Below are 24,376 nucleotides of genomic sequence, written 5' to 3'. Positions count from 1 at the left end.
ACAAATAGGACCGATAGAAACAAAGGATAATCCAGACTTAAAATTCATACCAGCAAGCTTGGCGATCTATATAGTAGAGCAGAACTTTAGTTTTTCAATTGATTATGAACTTGTAGTTAGTGATTTTTTGAATAGTAAGGATTATGGGCTTGGTATTTATGTTTGAACTTAGATGCTCTGAACCAATATTGATTTTATTTAATGAATGATGAAATCAAACTTTTAATTATTATATTTTGTTTGTGATAGATTTGAAAGCTAAATATAATGTTGGCTTTGTGTTATCATAAGTTGTACCCCTTGGTAGCACGACTATGTCATACTTCGGATCTGAGGTATGACAAATATAGTATTAGAGCAAACTCGGACCATAGCCTATGTGAATTAGGAGATACTATAGTACGGATTATGGAGATTGACCACGTACCGATTGAGGTGCTTTTGATTAGATTTGAATAGATTTAAACCTCTAGCCTGATGAGGATGTTAGGGCTTGAATGGAGGAAAACTTGTGTGGGTGTGTATTTAGTCCATATTGGTTATTCGTCGAGAAGATCTTGGGTACTTATACAGAACCAAGAAATCCAAAATATACCTTTCAGATAGCTTTTTTGAGTGAAGCATGGGTTGTTATAGCAGTTATCTTGGTTTACCACCGCAGGGCAAAGTATGGATATTCTGGTTTATCACTATGAGTCGAAGCACGATTATCTTGGTTTGTCACTGCAGGTCGAAGCAAAGTTATCTTGGTTTGCCGCCTTGGGCTAAAACAAGGATATTCTGGTTTGCTATTGTCGGCCGAAGCGCAGTTAACTTAGATTGCCACTGCGGGCCGAAGCGCAGTTATCTTAGTTTGCCACCGTGGGCTGAAGCACAGATATTTTGGTTTGCCACCATGGGTTGAAGCATAAAATTATAGTTTGCTAGTCATGGGCCAAAACGTGACGTTTAATAGTCCAAATCAAAAAGATAATGGTTGATCGAAAATTGGGATTAAAATAAAAGATTAAAAATACAAAACCATTGTATTATTATATCTTACATATTTTTTGGAATGGGTTATACATTTGATGACTTACATTTATGGATGCATATTTTATTGAGCTATGTTGAATAATCAGTTTGAAGCTTTATGATTTTTGTCTGCATTTTGATGAGGTTTGTAGCGAATTCTTATTTTAAATTTACTATATTGGTGTGTGTGGAATTTTTACTAGGAAGTAAAGATCACACCAGCTCTTTCCTTCTTCTTTCAGAGTCGTAGGATATGTAGTTTCGAATGTGTTAGATGTGGAGTTCAAGCATTAGAGTTATGAGTTAATTAGTTAGTTTATTTTCTGATACCGATGAACATTTGAAGATCTTATAATTAAATCCATTTGAATGTGGTGGATCTATCTAGTTTGATTATTTGATTATTCACTGTTGAGTTATTCGATCTTTGTTCACCTTAGGGCTTGCATGATCTGGCTCATGTGACCATGTCATTTGGCCAAGATTGGTAAATAATTAGAGGTCATGTTCTAGGAGAAGGAATTGCATCTAGTGGAAACAAGCAGTGGGACTTGACATCTCCAACATTGTTCACCCGAGCATCTAAAACATTCGGCTACTTCTCGATGGGCCTTGACTGGATAGGGCGAGTGAGAGGAATTGGGCAAGGAAAGAACCAAGAGGGGTTCAAAAAGGCTTTAAACAAGTTTGAGCTGGAGATTGGCACACACAAAATCCCTATCTATTTTATAAGTAGTTTACAAAATGTCAAATCCAAGCTTGATTTCATTTTCATTTGGATTTGGTCATGAGATTCGTTTAAAAATTATCTTATTCGGCCATCATATTTTTTGATTCCAGACAAAAATCATATAACGTGCTTAATAATTTAATCAAATCATAAATACATTATGCCACATAATAACAACTAAACAATATAAAGACATTATTAGCAACCATGCACTCTGTATAAGATTTGATTGACAAGCAATACAAAATATTTCAAGAAGACAAACTGATGAGTAACTGTATAAAAAGCATATATACTAGTTTCTTACATCGATAGGCATTTCCGAGTATATTTATCTTTTTTTTTCACGAATAATAGAGGAAGTGAAATACTTCCCCCACATTTATTAATCAAAGTATTATGTACAATATATGTATCATTTTAGTATTGATGTATGTTGCTCTGGTTTGAATTAAGATTCTTAGCCAATTTGGGATGCAGACATCAACAATCATCTACAAAGAGTGGCTTTTATATAAACTAAGATTATTTTTTTTTTTGTTGGTTAACACAACACAAAAGAGAAAATGCCAGACTGTAATATGGTTACCAAGAAACTGAACAGTTTTTTTTTTCTTTTTCTTTTTGATTGAAAGGGATGTACTAACCACCGAGCCTTTATTAATTCAGATGTCAACAACTGAATAGTTGGCCCTATAAATATAACCAATATATTATCTTTATTCAAGTCCGGACGTTCTCATCAGAATAAGAGTTCAAATTCATTCAAATCTAATCACAGGCAACACGATAGGCCTATGATCAGCCTCCACAAATCCGTGCTACAGTGTCCTCTAGTTCACATAGGCTATGGGCCGAGTTCGCTCTGATACTATTTGTAAAAACCCAGTATCTTATCCAAAATGGCGAGCCAGAATGTATTATTTTGGATTCATTAGTTCTGTATAAATATCCAAAATCTTCATGATGAATAACCGATGTGGAACTAAACAAATGTCCACACGACCTCTCACACAATCTCAAGATTTCAAATTATGTGACTATTGTACAAAAAGTTTATTTTGCTATTCAGTTGATTTTTGGATACCAAGTTTAATTTTTAAAAAACTGTCAGACCAATTACCTGCAGGCCAGTAAGTGTTGGGCAACTCAAGGTCTGGATTATCTAAAACTTATTGGACCATCAAACCAAATGGTTCAAGTTTGAACCGGAAGAGAACTTTTTTTAAGGAAAAAAAATAGAAAACGGAGAGGCACGCCACATCCCAAAGCCGAGAGCCCGGTTTCCCTAATTATTACCTCTGTTTCTTTGTGATCCCCTAAGCTTCTCCTGTACTTTCCCTCTCTCTCACCCTCCTCTCCCTTACCTCTCTTTCTATCCCTCCTTATTTCTGTGGCATTAGCTGTTCCTAATTAATCAGATTGAACCCAGAAGCCTAAGTTTATAAAAATGGTCAACAATATATATCAAGCTTTCGTTTTTCAGTAACAGTACTGGTTACATCAATCCTAAGGTCGCGTGCAATACACATTTGAGGGAAGAGAGAAAGGGGAACAAATGATGATAAAGTGCATGCCACCTATTTAGAAGTGACATCCGAGTCAACTTTGTTTAGGTGAATTAGAAAAAGTTGGAGTCTAATTTATTTAGGAGTTCATTTGAGGTCATATATAACTGGAAAAGAAGCAGAAAGCAAGTATGCAGGAGAAAGATAAGTATTGTATTTTTAAGATAAACAAGAGTAGAACTCTGAATATAAAAATTGATAGACAGAATTAAAAGAAAATTTTTTTTTTTTTTTTTGTGACTGGAAGAGTAAGCTGGGAAGGGTCGCAAATGGTTTACTCTTTTAAGAACTCGGTTAGTGGCTTCACTGTGAGGCTAACCAAGGAGGAAGTGAAGGACATGAAGAAGATGGATAGGTTAATTCGTACATGCCAGACTAACTGTTCAAGCTCCAGAGTTGGTATAGATCATTCTTATGAGCAACTACCGCAAGCTTAGAAGGGTTAGGGATGGTCCACTCTTACAACAACTCAAAACTCAATTAGTGGCTTGGTGTGAGGCTGACCTTAAAGGATCTTGACCACCAATATAAGACTAAATACATATTTGTATGAGTCTTCATGTATTTACATTGTTTAAATCTCGACATGCTTACTTAGCTAAGTATTCAATCCGACCAAATCCAATCACAAATACCACGATCAATCCATGGTCAGTTCCAAAAGGGCACATGCTATAATATTTCTTGATCCATATAAGCCATAGGTTGTGTTCACTCTAATACTATTTCTAATGATCCAAAGCTTCATCCAAAAGTATTAGTTAAAAAATATTATTTGCTTTTCTTGGCTTTATATACAAGAACTACCTAATACATAATTGATGTGGAACTAAATCAACAACCCCAGCCATCTATCCTGTAGTTGTGACGGGATGCCTCCTCTTGCCTGATGGAAAGGATGGTGGGAGTTCAAAGCCTCCAAGTGCAACAACAAGCTCATCAGTGCAAGAACGTTTCTCTCAGATGCAATGGCCATGAAAGGAGCAACAGCAGTGTTGATGTCTCCAATTTGATGATGCACGCCATGGCAAGCATCTTGGCAAGAACAACCTTAAAAAATTCCAATACACTCGATAATGCGATAAAGATGGCTTGCGATATAAAAAGTATGCTCCATAGAGGATTGTGCAGCCAATGATATTTCGATAGGAATGGATGCTGCATTGCCGGACAAAGTTGACATGCTTTTCCTCTCTTTAGGTGAGGCGGATGCTCCTTTCTTTCCGGATGAAATCGCCATTGGCTCCTTTAGGGCTCGTTTGGTTCGTGGGAAAAGAAAGAAGGAAAGTGTGGTCAATGGAAAAGTAATGAGATGCCTCTTGTTTGGTTGGAGTTTTCAAATGAGAGAGACGGAAAAGTTGCATTGCCATGGGAATATGATTTCCACAATTCATGGAAAAGTCTTTCCCATGAGAAACATGGAAAAGTTACTTTCCCATGAGGCGGGAATCACTCCATTTTTATTTTTTTCCAAAAATGCCCTTCAGCATTAAAGAAGCATTAAAGAGGCATTAAAGTCCTAATTTTTATTAAGGGTATAATAGGAATTATATATAACTTTTCCAAGAAAGTGGATGGTCAACCAAATATAAGCACTTTGGAAATCTGTCACTTTTCCATGGTTAACCAAACATGCCAAAAGTACTTTCTTAGGCATCCTCTTTCTAGAAATCTGCTTTTCAGGAATCATATTCCTAAGAGGAAAAATGCTTCCCGCAAACCAAACGAGCCCTTAGTGTAATCGTAAAGGAATTATCCCTAAGCTATGCAGGTAGGAATTCTGACCCAGTTGCCACCACTCTCTCGAATGAGACTTCGTGGAGTTGGGGTAAGGAGCATCATCAATTAGAGCATGAGGACGATAGTCAAGCTTGTTTTGAAAGTATATTTGGGGTAAAGGAAGCATCAAGGTCTAATACCACTCTAAATGATATGATAACAGAGTAGGAGAGGGTAGATAGAACATAACACTCTAATATTATTTCATTCCATAATTTATTCTTACTCTGATACTCATATATATATTGAGGACAATGGAAGCAAACACAATTCTAAATCACTCTATTTTAATATTGAGATGGAGAGTAGGAGAGAATAATAGAGAACACTCGTTAATATTTTTTATTCCATCACCACTTGCCCCCTTAGTTACAAGATGTCTCATTACCTGGCTTTAGCCAGAAGAGATTTTCCACCTTGAAAATTCTTCAAAAAGCAAAAATAGTTGAACTTACAAGCAGGACTAGTCAGCAATAGCTTGGAAAGAAATTAACCTTTTCCTTGTGTGTTTTGGAAAGTTGGCAAGTGCATATCAATCATCATAAACAAATGTTACATGACAAACAACATTTACAATATATCCAAACAAATTGTGTTATTTTAATATATAATTAAGGTAGCTCTGGTAGCACATCCTCATCCCACCAACCCATCTACTGACCTCCAAAACTACCAATCACCAAAGAGAAAGGAGAGAAGGAGAAGAGAGCTAGGGCAACCCACCTTAGAGAGCTCTTCATGGACTCTGTGGCCGACCTGAACTCAGAGGCTGAGGCGCGGCAAACCTCGAAGAGAACCCACGGTAGGATCTCTCCGTCTCTTCCTCCTCTTCCCAACCTCCACCCTCATCAAAATTCTGTGAGTAGCTTAGTGGGTCATACTTGAAACTACCCCTCCTCACATACAACTTTCCTCGCCGCCGCCGTCGCCTTCTCCCTAACCTTCTTATCTTTCCACACAACGACCCCCAGCACGAGAAGAATCCATACTGCTGCTGCTGCTGCTGCTGCTGCTCCTCTTCTTCCACTGCTGGAAGCCTCTCCATGGTTCAGCTCTTACGACAGCATCGAGAAAGAAGACAGAGACACAGGAGAGTCGGGAAATGGGTATATGGACTTTGGACTGCTGGAGAAGCTGCAGTTAGATAAGAATATGGCGAGGGGGCGGCTGGCCCGAGGAGGACATGGTGGGACCAGCGGCTTGGAAGCTTGTGGGAGGCTACGGATGTGATTGCATTGTTCGGTTTGGCACATACCATTTCCAATGGAATCTTATCACATGACGAGGGACGCACGAAAGGTCCCCATTCGGTGCGGTTCTGTGGAAGTTCCTTTCTTTCTTTATTAGAATATTAACTTTCGCACCACAATTATTTAGTTCTAATTTGGGTGCTTGACCGCAAGCCAACTCAGACACAATCTATTTGATAAACATGTCAACAAAACCAAACCCAGATCTAACTCGCTTACCACATAGGTTATGCAGCCCGGCTTTGCTTAATCTACCTGTCCAAAGGATCAAGTTGGACCGGATTAGGTATTTCTATTCTCTTCTAACTTTTTCCAAAAATATCTTCAACGGGGCTGACCATGAGCCAGGCTTAGAGACAAAAACATATATATATTTTAAATAGACCTGTCTGAAACTGGATTAAAAATAAATAAAATTTAGACCCGAGACCTGGCCTATGATCAGCTCTATGTTCAACAAATAGCAAGTGTAATCAATTTATCCTAGTTCATATGGATGCAAGCCTGTGAACTCATCCGAATTACCATTATGTAGTCTTTAGCAGGGATATGACTCATTTCATCTATGAATTGCCTTTCTTCAAGACATCCATTAAACAAGTCATGCCTTCATCATAATTCATGATCTCAATACATGATCGATAGGCATCTCTATTTCTTCTTGAGGAAAATGAATCATGATGGTATTGTCTTGTGAATCATTATGGAGACAGATTGTATAGATTCTTTGCAGCTTCTTCACACGCCAGCTTAATTGCCTCTCTTCTAAACATGATGTTTGGAATACTTAACCTTTTAATGGAGATATTTAGCTAAATCTTGTTTACAGAAAATATAGTTTGATAATTGACAGGCTTGGTAGCAAAGTTAATATCAATGGCACTATGGGGATTTAGGGCGTCAACTTGGCAGTTAAGTTGGGTCACATGTTTTAGCCATCAAAATACTTGTTCTTGGAAGACCTGGTATGTCTAGCTTTTCAATGGGGTCTTCTTCTAGTAAATATAAAAATTAAGGTTGGTCTCTAATCCACTTCGGATTTTGGCTCCTCATGACTCCTTTTACAAGTTTAGTGACATCTAAGATACTCTAATTCGAGAAGGATTTCAAAATTGCGACTAAGAAGAAAAATTTAACCTATTTCTCTTCATCAAAAATTCTGCATTCATAGCTAAATACTACTACTTGTGCAAGTTATGCTTTCAACTTGGCTCATACTTTAGTGGTTAATCATGTAAATTAATAAGCTAGAGGTTAGCAGTATCCTGGGAATAGATGATTCAAATCTGATACCTTTAATGTAACAAATAGTCTATGATTTTTTATTTTTTTTTTCATTCTGGCCTTGCTAAGTATCATGATTGACTACTAAGTTATTTACTTATGTTTTAGAAAAAAGGATAAAGACTAACCATGGTGCTGCAGCATTCAGACACAGAGTAAGCAGATTTACATTTTCAGATTTTAAGAGTTGAAGCCAGTAAGTGGAACAAAATGAGAATCACTCTAAGCTTATTATTTTTTCCTTCTATAAGAAAAAGGGAAATGACTAGTTGATTGGTTTAGAAGGATATCCTACTTTATATATAGACACATCTATATTATATTATTAAATGAGAGAGGAATAAGTTGATCTAAATTTCATCTAAATTTTCTGATTAGAATATTATTAGTTCCTCTCTTTATAAACCTCTAGATTTATTTAACAAATAGGAGAAAGAAAACTCTACCCCTCACCAAAAATCTTAAAAAAGCCATAGAAAAATCAACAACATGGATGAATATGAACATAATGCATGCCACAATGGATCAATTGCTGAAGGCAAAATGGCACAAATAAATCTTTCCTTTTCTTACTTTTTCTCATGATAATGACAAACAAAGTAATCTGTTTGACCAATTAAAGATGGTGTACGGGCAGGAGGTCTATCATCCTATGCTTTTTGGTGCACATTGTTGAGGTCTTTCAATCATTCATAAAGTGAATAAAAAATGAACAACCTTAACCACATCATATCATATTTCTATTTGATCTTGATAAAAAAAAGCATCTAAATCAACTAAAATTTAAATTTTTATCTCTAAAATAGGTAGATGAACATCAGTTGTTAGATAGATATACATACAGGTGTGGAGCCATGAATTTGCTGAGGAAAAATAATGAAAATAATGTTCCAAGCAGCAATTAGCAAGCCTTAAGGGAATCAATTTTTTTTTTTTCAAAAAATGAAACTTGTCTGAGCCCGGGTTCGAACCGGGGACCTCTAGTGTGTGAGACTAGCGTGATGACCAACTACACCACCCAGACAAACATTTTTTGGTTGAACAAATGCTTTAGAATATGTTTATATATTATTATCAACGTTTAGAATATCACCAGGACTACTCAAGTATAGTTTGTCGGATCCCTCACCGTGGACTACTACATGAGCCCTCTCTGCACAATAGTAAAAAGCTGTATGTGAAAACCCATGTAGGTGCTTATTTAGTTTCTCATTGATTGTATATTAGAAAGATTTTAGATATTTAAGCAGCGTTAAGAACTAACTGCTGCTAGTCTTTTTAGGTTAATTTTGGATGGTTATAAATGGAATCAAATCAAACATAATATATAGTTTATGTGATGTAGGGAACACTATAGATGGTCATTTTTAGGGTTGACCACCAATCAATTATGGCATTTGTATTTATGATTTTGATTGGATTCTCTCTGGCGAGGATGTTAGGGCTTAGATAGAAAATATGCGAGAATTCTCTCTGAATTAAAAGAACTAAGGGGATTTTAGATACAATCTGAATTCTCTCTATATTTCAACCTAATTTAAGCTTGGCCGAAAGATCTGAGAGCTGGAAAAGTGAGCCTATTCCATTGCAGTTTCTCATGTGGGACAATCTTCTACTCTATTGTAGATTCTCATGTTTCTTGAACTAAGAGAAGCATGGCGACCATGTTCAAATATGAAAGCCGGAGTACCCATTCCTAGTCTCAATAAAATAAAATAAAATAAAATGGGGTACCCACCAAATAAAAGGGAATCTGGAGAAAATGTAGGACAGAAGAATACAAGACTTGACCAACTTCTTCAAGAATTTCAACTTCATATATTCAGCCATGTCATAATTCTGGCTAATTCGGAAGAGGTCAATAAAAATATCAGTGGGAGAATAGCCAAATGGACATGGGACAGGGAAAGCAGAAGGGGGGGGGGGGGGGGGGGGGGGGGGGGGGGGGCGCGATCAAGGGGATTAAAAACATGGGAGAGAGAAAGAAGGCTGAGATTCTTGTGATCAAACCAAATCGAATAGAAGAGTCCGTTTAAATTGCTTTGGAAGAGTCCCATTCATAAGTAATTGGGTAAATTCATAAGTAATTGGAAGAGAGAAAGAAGGCTGAGATTCTTGTGATCAAAACCAAATGGAATAGAACACTACAGCAAATGTGGGTTTTGCCGACTGACTTTTTCCGACGCTAGGGAAAAGCGTCGGTAAAGTTTTGCTCAGCGCCAACCTTTGCCGACGCTTTTCCTTAGCGTCGGAAAATCTCAAGAAACAACGACACTAAGAAGCCATTCATAAGTAATTGGGTAAATTATATTTTTTGTCCAATTAAATTACTTTGGAAGAGTCCCATTCATAAGTAATTGGGTAAATTATATTTTTTGTCCTCCAAATTTTGGTACCTTTTTTAAGTTGCCCTTTAGATTAAAAATCTCTAATTAGGTCCATTGATTTTCAAATGTGATTTAATATAGTCCTTCTGGTCGATTTCCATTAATTTCCGGTACTGAAAAGTTGTACTTGATGCACATGTGACCTTCTTTTTCTTGTTGGCACCAATGTGAGCATATAGGTATCAAGGAGCAAACTAGATAGTACTGAGCAGTAGCGGTGGTCACAAACCTCTCTCCATCTACCTACCTATTACTTCTTACCCAATCTTATGTCTATTTCATGATCCTAATGAATTTGATGAATCTCCCAATCTTTCATCAAAAACAGAAAAGCTATCATAATATGTCATTCTAGGCATGCAAATGTTGTGAGTACATGATACCTAGCTATTTTAACCAATAGGCACATGATTTGGATTGTGATTATGGCTCATCCTTGGGTTCCCTAGTCCAAAACAAGTTTGTGCTCGAGGATTAATTTAGGTCACAATGAAGAAAAAGGTACCACCTCGAAACATTTTTGTTATTTTCTCTAGAAACCAAATTATTGTTTGTTAATTGAGACAACATCAAAAGCATGATCCGCAAAACAATATCCAGAGGAAGACCACATGAAGCTGAACAAATGTAAATTATCATTATACCCTTCATGAAATGAATAGACTGAATTTACCAATATGATAAAAAAAAGTTGCACCATAGATGAAGTCTATTTTTCTTTCAAGGAAACAAATATTAGTTCTTATAACAATAATTTGGTCCCCTTGGTACAATCAAAGAATCAAGCAACACTAACATTTGGATCCTTAGTTTCAATTGGTTCAGGGGGATGAATCCAACAAATATCATTAATAAAACATAATAATATAATGAAGACCATATATTTTCTACTGAGACCATATATTTAGTCTCCATATAAGGACAAATAAAGTTCATATATATCTTTAATACTTAGACTCCTTTATTTCTTCACCTCTATTTAGGAGCTAATTAAAGGCTTGATATCCTGTGGGATTGCTGGGCAATGATACTCGTCGTCGAGGGGCATTCTGAAAATATGATCTCATAGCCATCTCCAAAGTTATCCATCCCTGGGGCTAACACCTGCCAGAAGAGGCCACCTGCACACGGGCCCCCGGCTCTGGCTGAGCCGTAGATCTCACCGTACACATCCGAGAACAAGGCATCCCTTTCGCCTACGGTGTACCCTGAAGTCTTGGAGCACTTGCCAAATTCTGTGATCATAAGTGGCTTTCCAAGGAATGCACCAGCATCATCAGTATGTGATTGAACCCAACTCTTGAGGAATGCCATTTGGGCCTCATTTGAACCTGAAATCCTGAAAAAAAAAAAACGAGTGTTATTTGATGGACTACTTCCTCCATGAATTCTGTTGCTGGTTGATGGACTCATGACCATGAACAGCTTGCAACTTTGAACTTAATGGGCTGGTGAAAAGAATTGCTTGCTTATAAATTATGATGCATAGTTTCAGTTCAGAAATTTATACTACTCAATCACATGTATCAACTCTTTCTGCTAATTAAAGCGTAACAGGAGTTAGCAATCAGAGAGACCTGGCTTACCATTGATCAGGGTAGGCATGGATGGTGGCAAAGTCAATCTCAGGGACCATATTATTAGCGATGAAATCGGTGCCGACCTCATAGCCAGGGTTGAATTGCTTCCTTTCAGGCCTAGATTCCCCATAGAACCCTTCCAACCCAACTTCAAGCATGTGATTGCTATCTATGGATTTAACATAAGCAGCCATCTCTGTGACCCAAGCCTGTCACACAAAAAAAAATATGGAAGTTTGGCTTTAATTTTGCTTCATAGAGCTAATTTTAGACTACGTCTTCCTATAGCTTGAGCGCTTATTTGTAACTGCAATTAAATGAGATTTAAGGCAACAATAGCATAACAAGAATATCGAAATTAGTTTAGTAGAAAAGAATGAACTAGGGTTATGAACCTGGAGAGTTTTGCCAGAGAGGTCACTTTGGCATCGTGGTTCATTGATGAGTTCCCATGAAAAGATGATGGGATCATCCTTATATGCCACTCCCGTTATCGTGTTCACCCTCGTAAGAACCGTCTAGATCAAACAATACAAAAGTACTAGATGTTAGGATAATGCCCAAGCTTCAACCAACTATTTCTACCATATATCTACTCCTACAAAATGGCAGAAGAAAGTGAAGTGTTTGAGTCAGCACTTAGGTGCAAGCAGAAAGGCATGATAGCGTGCATGGGAAAAAGGTAGGATCTCATAGTCACCTTCACATGATCCTTGTAAAATCCTTTGACGACATCGTTCGAATAGAAGTCATCATCGGAACCCAAGTACTGTCCCTTGCCCTTTGCCCACTGAACATACTGCTTCCTCCCTCCAAAGTCTGCGTAGTTATTCACCAAACTCAGTATCAGATACACTCCATTCTTCTTAGCCTCCGCGATCACAAAGTCCAAACCCTGAAAAAGAACGCCAAGCAAAAGGAGGACTCATCAGCTGTTTGAAAATAGAAGTAATTACATGCATGCGTGCACTATTACGTACTTGCATGTTTTATAATTTCCTTTTCTTTATTTTTCAAGAAATTTATCACCAATTCCGATATGAAGTATGGTATAAATTGATAAATATCTTTACATACTACCTGCTTGCAAATGTTTTCAGTTCCACTATCTTTAAGTTGAGATGATTCCGTAAAAGATCGAGCAGATTCTACAATAAGCTCTTGGCTTGACGTCAACTATTTAAAGTTGGTGTCAAATGCCAAGACGAGACAGGTATATGTGTGGTAAATATATACCTTGAACATAGCCTCATTGTAAGAGCCAGGGGAGCACTGCAGGGGACTGTTCCCACCGTCGCTGAAGGCCCAGGTCCTGACCACTCTCATTCCATAAGCGGACGCCTGTTGGAGGACGGTGGACACCTTGCCCCTTTCGGCCGGGTCCGATGCCTTGAGCATCAACCAGTACGCGTTAAATCCATTGGAGTGGAATGGGCGCCCGTCCACAACGAAATGGGTTCCGGTTGTCCTTGCAAAGCCGGAGCCAGTATAGGCAACGGCAACATGGAACACAAGCAGAGGGAAGACTGCGAGACTGAAAAGAACTTGCTTCCCCACCATCTTCATACCAGAGAGCGAGGAGTAACAATGTGCGTTGTGGAAAGGAAGGAGAAATGCTATCGATATCAAAGAAGACTCGATGTTTTGAGGTGTGGGATGGTGAGAGTTCTTATGGTGGAGAGAGGTTTATATAGAGCTCCAGGGCATGCAAGAGGACAAGATTTAGCTTCCTGTTTTGCTGCTAAGATTTGGTGCAACTTGATTAACGGTATGGCCAGCCAAAAATAAAATATATGACCACCGAAAAATGCCCTCCGGGAAGGTAATATAAGTTGAGTTGATGCATTAAAAGAAGAAGAAGAAGAAGAAGAAAGAAAGCAAGCATTTCATAAGAAATTTCTCCTCACCAATTCACCTAATTGGTTATCAACATAGGATGGAGTAACAGCCAAGGAACTCTTCCTATTATACGGAGTCCCGGCCCATGTTACGCTTCCGTTCTTCTTACACTGTTATAGCAGTACTAAGGTGTTTTTTTTTTAATTTAATAAAAAAAAAGTGTCATGATATATGGTATGTGTTTCTGTGAAGTCGATACGGTTCATAACTTGGTTAGCAAGTATGTTAGTTGTTACCTCTAGCACACATCTTCGGCATATTGCATGCATGGCAAGTGCGTCAATTAATGCTAACTGAGGTAAGTTTTTTTCAGAATTTACTGTGACTTTCTTTCCCATCCTTGATTCAAGCTTTTATGCGAGTTCTTGAGCACTGCCCATTCCGATCTGATCTGACTCTCATGCTGGGGTGCAAAGGGATCCTTCTTACTCGTGGCTAGCTACATGGAGGCATATGCATGCAATTAATGCATGGGATGGCCATCTCTAGCACAACTATTAAAGCAACTTTTATATGTATATTTACTTGAATTGATTGAGGCATACAATATTAAACTAAATTCGCTCTGACCCTTCAATTAAAACTTCTCTCTCTGTTACGTTGTCCATGTGATAGTTTCTCTTTTTTTTTTAATTATATATTGTTGTTGATGATGTTGTCCGTGTAAAAAGGTCACATTAGCCTAGGTTCTACCATGGCCGGGCTTCCAAATGGTTACTTCCCACCAGCCAACTGATACCGTTGGCTCATGTGCCCTTTCCAATACTAGCTGTTGTGTTTTCTATAGTATTTTTATACTGAGCTATATATTTAGTTTATAATATTATTTAATAATTTATCTAATATGCAGGAGAAAGAAACAAACTTACGTTCAAGAAACGACTACGTACACGTTAACGAAACCATTGAGAAAATATAACATTACCCACATGATCCAGAAAAAAAAAAACATTGGAAATTCTAAAAGGTCGTATTGGGAATGAACCAAGCGAACATGGAGATCAAGGTCATTTGTCTAATAAACAATGACGATGTATTGGTGGAGCACGGATCCTCTACGATGTATATATGGTACCATAAAATGCTGTACAACAATAGATAGCCGCTATCAAAAGATGAACAACTATCAAATAAGACAGTTCACGAGAACATCTTGAATCATACACCATGCACATTATTTGATGGTCGTCCATCTTTCGACGATGACCATCCAAAGATGCACAATACTCTGTGGACTGCACCATATAGAATCCTGATTAATATCGGTAACATGGAGTTTCTCACCATGTATTGCGGCAGGACTGCATGAAGGAAGGCCATCACATATTAAACTAACCGCAAAGATGCCTTTTGTAAAGTCTGGCCTATGGCGTCTCACCATTTTCTCCTCACTAAGCCATTTTAAAAGTGGTAACTATATATAGATATTTCATGATCTTAGCCCATTATATTAGGACCGTGATCGCTGCTTGACCCGGACTCAACTAACCCTACAGCTCATGAACAAATCAGGTTAGGCTTGCTAGAGCTCGGGCTCAATTAGGAAATAAGCTCAGCTAACACATTTCAAAGCTTGGTTTGGTTATACAGTGGGGAAGCTTGATTCGGCCCGACTAATATTTAGCTCAAACCTTAGCCAAGCTGATCCCGAAAAAGTTTTTCAAAGTCGATTGCTCAACTTAACATCAAGCTTGAGTAGATTGTTTAGAATTAAACCGAGCCAGGTTTGATTATCCTAGTTCTCGGCTCGACTTATCTTCCAAACCTAAGTGATTCATCATCAATTCATTTTTCTTGAAGTTAATCTAAACCAATTTGTTGATGAATGTGTCTTGAGGGCCATAGTCGAGCTCTAATCCGGGGAACCATGTTTGAATGTTTGGCCTTATATGGACTTGAAGTTAATCTAAACCAATTTGTTGATGAATGTGTGTCTTGAGGGGCCACACTAGAGCTCTAAGCCGGGGAACCATGTTTGAATGTTTGGCCTTATAAGTATGCGTTAGAATCACCCCTCCCCCCATACTCGCTTCTGTTAATTTAAGTTAATATCAAATCAAACCTGAGACAATCTTAATTTAAATTAAGTTCAAACTTGATTCAGTGATTGGTCAGTCGATTAGATCTGGCAATTGCTTTTATTATATCTAATATTAATTATAATATACCAGACCAATTTCAAGTCCTACGTAGCTTTATCAGTCTTCTTCTTAGGCCCCACTTGAAATTACTTCCAGGCCTATAAATTAGATTCATGTTCAACTCAATCACCCTCAAATCAATTCCTTTTTGAGCTTTATTCAACTCAAGCTTAAGTTGCTTGAATCAATAAATAAATCTACCTAGCTTTAAGAGTGGATTTTTTCTTCTGAGTTTTCTCTTTCTAAAACAATGTTCGAGAGACTGCAAAGTTGCAAATTAGACATAAATTTGAGTAGGCATAAAAAGGAAAAAAAGAGTTCAAATGCTAAGTCACCTTTACCTATGAAGAGGCATGTGTAAGCATGAGTGGGCTTTTGTTTTTTTGCTACACCACATGACTCATACTACTATAGTATGAATGCATCCAAACAAATCAAAATACAAGTCATGAAGTGCTCGAGGCAGCTCCTCTTCGCCCGTCCTAAGAACTTCCCCAAAGTGATTTGCAACAAAGAAGGCCACTCAGTCCGCAGCTCCGTTGGCCTTCCTAAACGCATGCTTTGCACCGAAGATAATGTCACCACTAGCCATACCTCATATGTTCCGAAGCAGGGGGTGGTGTCTCCCAACTATACCAGGATACTTCTGGATCCAGCCGATCACAATGGCCGAGTCACCTTCAAGCATGATGGCGTTAGCATGCAGCACATGCCAAACATGACACAGGTTAACCCAAAATACTCTCAGCTCCCCCCAGGGCTGAGATATCGAAGATCGGATTGTTCGCTGCCACCATTTTGGAGTCCAGGCTTCCGATTATGAAGCCCGCACCACCCTTTGTGTCCCCACTTTGGAGTCCAAAACACATCCATCTAAGTTGACCTTGAGGAAGCTCAGGGGTGTGGACTCCCAGGTGATGAATACCGTCTGAGATGCTGCATGAGTAGAAGAAGAGTCCCAAATGCCCTAAGCTATCAACGGCTCGCCCGATGGACCAGCGTGGGTGATCTCCACAGCCTCCACTCGGGTCCTCTCCATGACGAGCCTAGGTGTTGAACTGCTCTCCCCAAAAAATCCAAGCATTCCTACCCAGTCAAATGTGATAAGCAATATAAGTCGCATTGATGGCCCATACCAAGTCTCAAGCATACCAGGCCACCTTCTGAGTACTTAGGTAAAGGAACTAGACTGGCATAGTGCCTTTGGTGGGATGTCAAATAGCCTCCCTACCCTCACAGCTCGATCACACTAGAATAACACGTGATCCACAGACTCCTCTACCTCATACCCAGGGCAGATCGGCGAATACTCAGTCCACACCTACTCAGGACGGCCCTAATTGGTAGAGGTCCCCAAGTCACCTTCCACAAGAATAATGCAACCCTCAGATGCGATCAAACCTCCAAATCTAGAACCTGTGACTCTGCTCACTCTGGAATAGATTATAGATATCCCTAACACTGATCCTCGGACTGTAGGACATATTCCAGACCCTCACATTTGGAACGTTGCATCCAGGAACCGCTAGTTAATGCACTATCTCCGCAAGGTACATACTCCCCAAATAAATGACCAGTCCGACTAGAATCCCATCTAGTCCGATCCAGACAAAGGAGATCAAAAACCTGCAAAACCACCCACAGCCTCAATGTTGACCATGGTCGGCTAGAGTCTCACCGAAAGGGTATCTATCTAGGGGGCCTCCACTAGATCTACACTGTGCCCATCTCTGATCAGCCAATTGATGTTGGCCAAGATAATAGGAACATGCTTGCAAATATCTCTCCAAATAAAGAAGTACCCCTGACCCCTCTAAAATACCACATTAAATGTCCCAGGGCCTTGCCGGGCTGTCATCACCTAACTCCATAGGTTCTGTGTCTCAAGAACAGCCTCACAGCATGTTTGGCGACCAGTGCCTCTCTCCTCATGAACAAAAACTGAACACCCAACCCCCCCTCCGAGTCGGCTGGCAAACGACATCCCTAGCAAGCAAATGCACCTCGTGTTCTTCACTATACGAGCCCCACAAGAAGCTCTAAAGCATCTGGTCAATCCTTAGCAGCATCGACTTTGGAACCATCATGTTGGATATGAGGTAGATCGGCATAGAGTTGAGAAGCGATGTCACAAGGGGCAGCCCTACCTATCATGGATAATGAAGTAGCTCTTCAATCGTCCAGCCGCTCCTGGATACACTGCACCACACCAAGGTACTCCATCATTCGAAGTCTCCTTTCGATAATAGGTACACCCAGGTAACTCCATGACCTCTCGTGCTCCCTCATACCAAGGAGCTCCCTGATAGTCTGCCTCACCCCCTACTTGGTCTTTTGGACTGAAACAAATAGTAGATTTGAGTATGTTCACCTTCTGACCTAAGGTCGCCTAGTAGTCCTCCAAAATGCATCTAAGAACCATTGTGTCTCTTGTCCTTGCCCTGACCATAAGGAGACAACCATCTGCAAAGAGTAGGTAAGAGATCGATCTGGCTTCAGGGGCAAGCTCATAGACGTCCATCGCACGTTCCTGACATGCTGCCCGTAAGGCATGGGATAACACGTTAGTACAAATAATGAACAGGTAAAGGGATCGGGGGACAACCTTGATGCAACCCGATAGTGGAATGGAAGAAAGGTGTTGGCATGCCATTGATGAGGATGGAGAAAAGATGGCATCCGTACATAGCCTAGAATCCAACTAATCCAAGTTTCATGGAACCCAAAGCTCTCCAGGGCATACTGAAGAAAGTTCCATCTAAATGTCGTAGGCTCTCTCCATGTCGAGCTTTACTACCATGAAGCTCTGCTAACACGGGGTTCGCTGCATATTCCACATCATCTCATGGGCTATCATGATAATATCTGTGATGCTCCACCCCTAACAAAAGTATTTTACTCCTAGCTGATAAGTCTAGATAGCAGCAGCTTCATCCTGGCCATCATAATCTTCGCTACTATCTTGTATAGGGTAGTGCAAAGACTGATTAGTCTGAAATGGTTGTGCTCCATTGCATCTTGGCACTTTAGAATCAGGGTAATGTAGGTTGCCTTCCAAGCATTCAGCATTGAGACTATACTGAAAAACAACTGAATAACCTCCACCACCTCCTTTCTAATAATGCTCCAATATCTCCTCAAGAAGAATGGAAAAATCTGTCAGGCTTCGGAGCCTTGTCCTCCGCTAAGGCCTAGATCGCCCCCCGAGACCTAGGGGTGCAAATGGGTTGGGTCAAGTCGTGCCATGGCTCTGTCGATCCTCTCCCACACTCTGGCATCACTCAATCGGTTATTACACCATATAAACCTTAGCCCGGAGAATCTGAGATCCACCCATCCATTGGCCGCAATAAAGTCACAAAACTCCCTTCTTTTTGCCATATCAGTATAGGCCTTGCCACCTCTTTTCTCTATGGGCTCCTGGATGCAGTTGAAGTCACGAGCAACCATGGTCGGGATATCCTGTGCAACAAGGTTAGTCACCTCTCTCCAAAGGGCTCTCCTCACTCTATAGTCAGTATTGGCATACACACCCGACAAAAGCCAAGAAAGTTCATTGGGTTCCGAGATTACCATTACAACCTGCTGGAGATATGTCAACCCTAAAGGATGAATTTTGATGATTACAAAACACTTGAGATGATGTTATGTACTAATGATGTTGGTTTAATTGTGAAGTTTTATAAGTCAAGAAAAATCAGAAGAATTGAAGCACTGCAAAATCATAAGTTCTTCGCAAACACTTCATTGGATATATTCTAAAAGAAAAATGATCTTAATCTAATCCATGGAGATCAAAGATGAAGTCTAAAGTTTTCTGTTTGAAAAGCTTGAGCCAACCCCTAAGCAAACAAGGACAAAGTTTGAGTTGATTCTGATAAGTTTTATTCAAGCAGCATAGTCAATGAGTCGACCCCCGCAAAACATGAGTCGACCCTTGTGTAGTTCAAATTAAACAGAAAGCTTTTACCGCCTGAAACAAAGTTTGAGGAGTCGACCCCCGAAATTGATGAGTCGACCTCCGAAATTGAAGAGTCGACCCCAGTTCAGTCTCAGCGTCAGCAAAAAATTATAATATGAGTCGACCCTTGTGTTTAAAGAGAAGACTCCTGAAAATGATGAGTCGATCTTTGTGTTTAAAGAGGCGACTCCTGAAGAAGATGAGCCGACCCTTAAGATTAAAGAGTCGACCCTTTGAAGTTGTCACAGCAAGAGCCATCTCAATATTTTGAAATGCCGACCCAGAATAAGCATGAGTCGACCCTTGAGTTACATGAGCCGACCCTTGTACTGCTGGGGACTACAACGGGGAAGCTTGCAACAACTTTTGTCTTCTTTTGTAACAGAAAAGATTTTCATCAGAACGGAAAGAAAGAAATTCAAATCCTGCTGAGGAATTCGTCTGTAAATTCGAGGGAACCTTAGAAGGGAAACAAAAGGAAGATAGAAAAATTCTGTCAAGAAAGAAAAGTTTCCCGCCAAGAAAAAAGAGAAAAAAAAGCTTAACAGTTCATCATCCTCACCGGCATTCATCTGAATCTCATTCCTGTGAGAAAATCAGTCGAAGCTTCTCATTGCACCGAGAAGAGCTGCTGTTCGAGCATTGGGACAGTCTTCCACAGCCAACTTCTTCATCGGCTTCAGCCTTTATTTTTATTGATTCATTTTATTTATTCTGAAGCTTTAAGTTATCTTGGTTATAGCTTTCATTTATCTAGATTAACTATTGCTGTAACAGTTTCATTCATTTGAAACTTGTAAAGGCTCTTCCAAGCCTTGATTGGAAGTTGCTGAATCGGAAGTATTCAGCAAGGAAAATAGTTGTAGGTTGGTTTATCTAAAAACCAACTGGGTTGTTTGTAAGCCCCGAGAAACAAACGGTGTAAAGTTTTTGGTTGGTTTCTCTAAAAACCAATTGGGTTGTTTATGAGCCTAGAAAACAAACGGAGATAGGTTTTCGGTTGGTTGCCTGAAAAACCAACTGAATTTTTGATTGTGAGCCCGGAAAACAATCAGGCTGTAATCTGCTGGGTTATAGTGAAATCTCAAGCCTTGCTTGGGGAGTGGATGTAGGTGCTGGGAGTGCACCGAACTACTATAAATTTCTGATGTTTGTGTGTGTGATTTATCTCTTCCTCCACTGCATATTTTTGTTTGCTTTCATCATCTTAGCAACAGCTTTATTTGTGCAATCTTATTTCCGCTGCTAAATCTACAAGTTACTGAAAGATAACGGTAACTCATATTCTTCACACTTTAGGTTTAAGAGATCCAATTCAACCCCCCCCTCTTGGGTTGTACCTCTAGGCAACAAGTGGTATCAGAGCCTGGTACTCACAGAAACTTTTTTGATCTAACAATCAAGAGTTAAAGGTCATGGCAGCCACCATGGGATCCTCTATTGCCGAAGGACAATCTACCAACAGACCACCTTTTTTCAATGGCACAAATTTTACTTATTGGAAAGCACGTATGCGAATTTTTATTCAACGCACTTGACTATGATTTATGGACTGTATTGTCAATGGACCTCACACACCAACTAAGATTATAGATGGCATCACCATATTCAAACCTGAGATTGAATGGGATGACCATGATAAAAGAATGGCCTCAGCTGAATGCAAAAGCCATAAATGTTCTTTACTGTTCTTTAGATGCAAATAAGTTTAATCGTATATTTATTTGCATGACTGCTAAAGAAATCTGAGATAGGCTAGAAGTTACACATGAAGGCACTAACCAGGTCAAAGAATCTAAAATCAGTATGCTAGTGCATAAATATGAATTATTTAAAATGGAAAACAGTGAATCTATAATTGAAATATTTACTAGATTCACTGATATTATAAACGGGTTGAAAAGCCTTGGTAGATCTTACTCTAACAGTGATCTTGTTCGGAAAATTCTTAAGTTTCTTCCTAGAGCATGGAAAGCAAAGGTCACTGCCATTTAAGAAGCCAAAGAAATCAACTCACTCCCACTGGAAGAACTGCTGGGTTTCTTAATGACTCACGAGCTTTCAATGAAACAGAACCTTGAGGAGGACGATCCCAAGAAGCACAGAACCATTGCTCTTAAGTCCACACTACATGAAGATGAGAGCGAGGATTCTGAATCTGAAAACAGTGAGGAAATAGCCATGATTACAAGAAGGTTCAGAAAATTCTTAAGAAGAAATGGAGAAAACTTCAAAAAAAGACATGTAATCAAGGGGGAACAAATCAAAAAAAATAATCATAAGGAGCAATATGTTTGCTATGAGTGCAAAAAGCCTGGATACTTCAGAACTGACTGTCCTCTATTAAAAAAGGCTCCAAAAAGGTTAAGAAAGAAAACTATGCTGGCTACTTGGAGTGACAGTGATGAATCCAGCTCTGGAGAAGAAGAACAGCAACAAGAAGCTGCAAATCTGTGTCTAATGGCACACGAAACTGAGGTATATTTAAATACTGAAATATGATTTCACTTTCGATGAACTTCAAGATGCTTTTTCTGAGCTTATGATTAAATATAAAAGCTTAGTTTAAAGAATAAGGAGCTGAAGATTAAGAACCAATTATTGAAAAAAGAAAATGCTCTGCTTTTGGATAGTAAGAAGGAACTGCATGAAGAAAATCAGAAGTTAGCTAAAGAAATTGAAAAACTGAAACCTATAATAGATAAATTCACCCTAAGCTCTGAGAAATTAAATCTAATTCTAGAAAATCAGAAAGCTGTTTATAATAAGGCTGGTTTAGGATATAATCCTTGGAGAAATCAGAAATCATTGAAAAACATATTTGGGAAGCCAACTTATGTTCAACCGAAATTTGCACTATTTAAGTTAGACAAACTGAAACAAGAATACACTGCATGCAATCCTAAAAGCCAAAAACTTGTAAGTAATATTTTAATTAAGAAAATATGGGTTCCAAAGGGAACCATCATTGCTAACATTCAAGGACCCAAGAAAGCTTGGGTACCAAAGATAAAGAATTAAATTTTTGTTTTGCATGTGTGTCTAGCATCCCAAGCATTAAACAGAAAATGGTATTTGGACAGTGGGTGCTCTAGACACATGGTAGGGGATGAATCCTAATTCATGTCCTCAAAAAGAAAGATGAAGAAATGGTTACCTTTGGTGATAATGGAAAAGGCAAAATCATTGGTATTGGTAACATTCGGATTAATCCAACAACTTTTGTTGAAAATGTTTTATTGGTAGATGGATTAAACATAATTTGCTAAGCATTAGTCAATTCTGTGATAAAGGATATATTGTGACTTTTGAATCATCTATGTGCTTAGTTTCAAGTACTAATAACAGTGGTGTAATATTTACTGGACATAGACATGAAAATGTGTATTTGGTTGATTTAGATCAAATACTCATGAAAACATGGACTGTTTGGTAGCTATGAAAATCAAAAACAGTGAAGCTAGCTGGTTATGACATCGAAAATTAGCTCATGCAAGCATGGACTTAATTTCAAAACTTATTCGAAAAGAACTTATTTTTGGCTTGCCAAAATTATCATTTGAAAAGGATAAAATCTGCTCCGCATGCCAATTAGGAAAACAGACCAGAACTTCTTTCAAATCTAAAAGTATTGGCTCCACAAATAGACCATTAGAGCTTCTGCATATAGACTTATTTTGACCAACTAGAACTGCAAGTCTAGGTGGAAAACTTTATGGCTTTGTTATTATGGATGATTTTTCTAGATATACATAGGTTTTATTTTTGGCACACAAAAGTGAAGCATTTTCAGCTTTCACCAAATTGTATGAAAAAATTTCAAATGAACATGGATTGCAAACTATCAAGATTAGAAGTGATCATAGAACTGAATTTGAAAATCATAACTTTGAAAATTTCTGCACTGAAAATGGTATTGATCATAACTTTTCTGCACCAAGAACACCACAACAAAATGGTGTTGTAGAGAGAAAGAATAGAACTCTTACTGAAATGGCTAGGACAATGTTATGTAAAAGTAACTTACCTAAGTATTTTTGGGCTGAAGCTATAAATACAGCTTGTCACGTTCTTAACAGAGTTACTATTAGGTCAATTCTAAAGAAAACTCCTTATAAACTTTTGAAAAATAAGAAACCAAATCTTTCATATTTTCATGTTTTTGGTTGCAACTATTTTGTTTTAAATAATGGCAAAGACAACTTGGGAAAGTTTGATTCTAAATCAGATGAAGCCATTTTTCTTGGATATTCTTCATCAAGCAAAGCATATAGAATATTCAACAAGAGAACTCTAGTTGTAGAAGAGTCAATACATGTTATTTTTGATGAATCTAATGACCTTTCTTCAAAAAAGAATATAAATCTCAATGATGATGCAGAAGAACTCAACAAACAAATTCAAGAGTTAACCCTAAAGGATGTTTCTGCATCTGAAAATTCAGAACATGATGAAAATCAAGTGAGAAGAAGATCAAATGCCTAAAGATAGAAGTAGTCTACCAAAAGAATGAAGGTATGCATATAGTCATCCTAGAGACTTAATAATTGGTGATCCTTCACAAGACATTAGGACTAGATCTTCTATTAGAGATGTTTGTAATCATCTTGCATTTGTTTCTCAAATAGAACCAAAATCTTTTGAAGAAGCTGAAATAGATAACAATTAGTTAATGGCAATGTAAGAAGAACTGAATCAATTTGAAAGAAACAATGTTTGGAATTTGGTTAGAATGCCTGAAAATATTTCTATATTTGGAACAAAATGGATTTTTAGAAATAAA

The 24,376-nt window shown here is 38.5% G+C and overlaps 1 protein-coding gene and 1 non-coding gene across 2 annotated transcripts; both read right to left on the bottom strand.

The window, feature by feature from the left end:
- Nucleotides 1-5,567: 5,567 nt before the first annotated feature.
- Nucleotides 5,568-13,152, bottom strand: LOC103717437 (putative mannan endo-1,4-beta-mannosidase 9). Its single transcript, XM_039123093.1, has 6 exons — nt 12,829-13,152; nt 12,293-12,487; nt 11,988-12,110; nt 11,599-11,801; nt 11,023-11,351; nt 5,568-6,045 (listed from the first exon to the last, which is right to left on the bottom strand). Exons 1-6 carry the CDS (start codon nt 13,150-13,152, stop codon nt 5,828-5,830), a joined length of 1,392 nt encoding a protein of 463 aa, XP_038979021.1. The 3' UTR covers nt 5,568-5,827.
- TRNAV-CAC lies at nt 8,576-8,649 on the bottom strand. The gene has a single exon. It is a non-coding gene; the product is annotated as a tRNA-Val (tRNA).
- Nucleotides 13,153-24,376: the final 11,224 nt, after the last annotated feature.

This window comes from Phoenix dactylifera, unplaced genomic scaffold, assembly GCF_009389715.1.
Source record: "Phoenix dactylifera cultivar Barhee BC4 unplaced genomic scaffold, palm_55x_up_171113_PBpolish2nd_filt_p 002060F, whole genome shotgun sequence".
Lineage (NCBI taxonomy): Eukaryota > Viridiplantae > Streptophyta > Magnoliopsida > Arecales > Arecaceae > Phoenix > Phoenix dactylifera.
The sequence above is the reverse complement of the archived record's forward strand: the minus strand, read 5'-3'. Positions and strand labels throughout refer to the sequence as shown.

What these genes read in the sequence shown, in the direction of transcription:
- LOC103717437 (XM_039123093.1), bottom strand. Translation starts at nt 13,152, where the DNA reads ATGGTGGGGAAGCAAGTTCTTTTCAGTCTCGCAGTCTTCCCTCTGCTT. An exon ending in ACAATGAGGCTATGTTCAAG is followed by an intron (nt 12,488 to 12,828) that starts GTATATATTTAC and finishes GTTCTTTTTCAG; the next exon opens with GGTTTGGACTTTGTGATCGC. An exon ending in TATCATTGCCCAGCAATCCC is followed by an intron (nt 6,046 to 11,022) that starts ACAGGATATCAA and finishes GGTCGTTGTGTG; the next exon opens with GAAAGATAAGAAGGTTAGGG.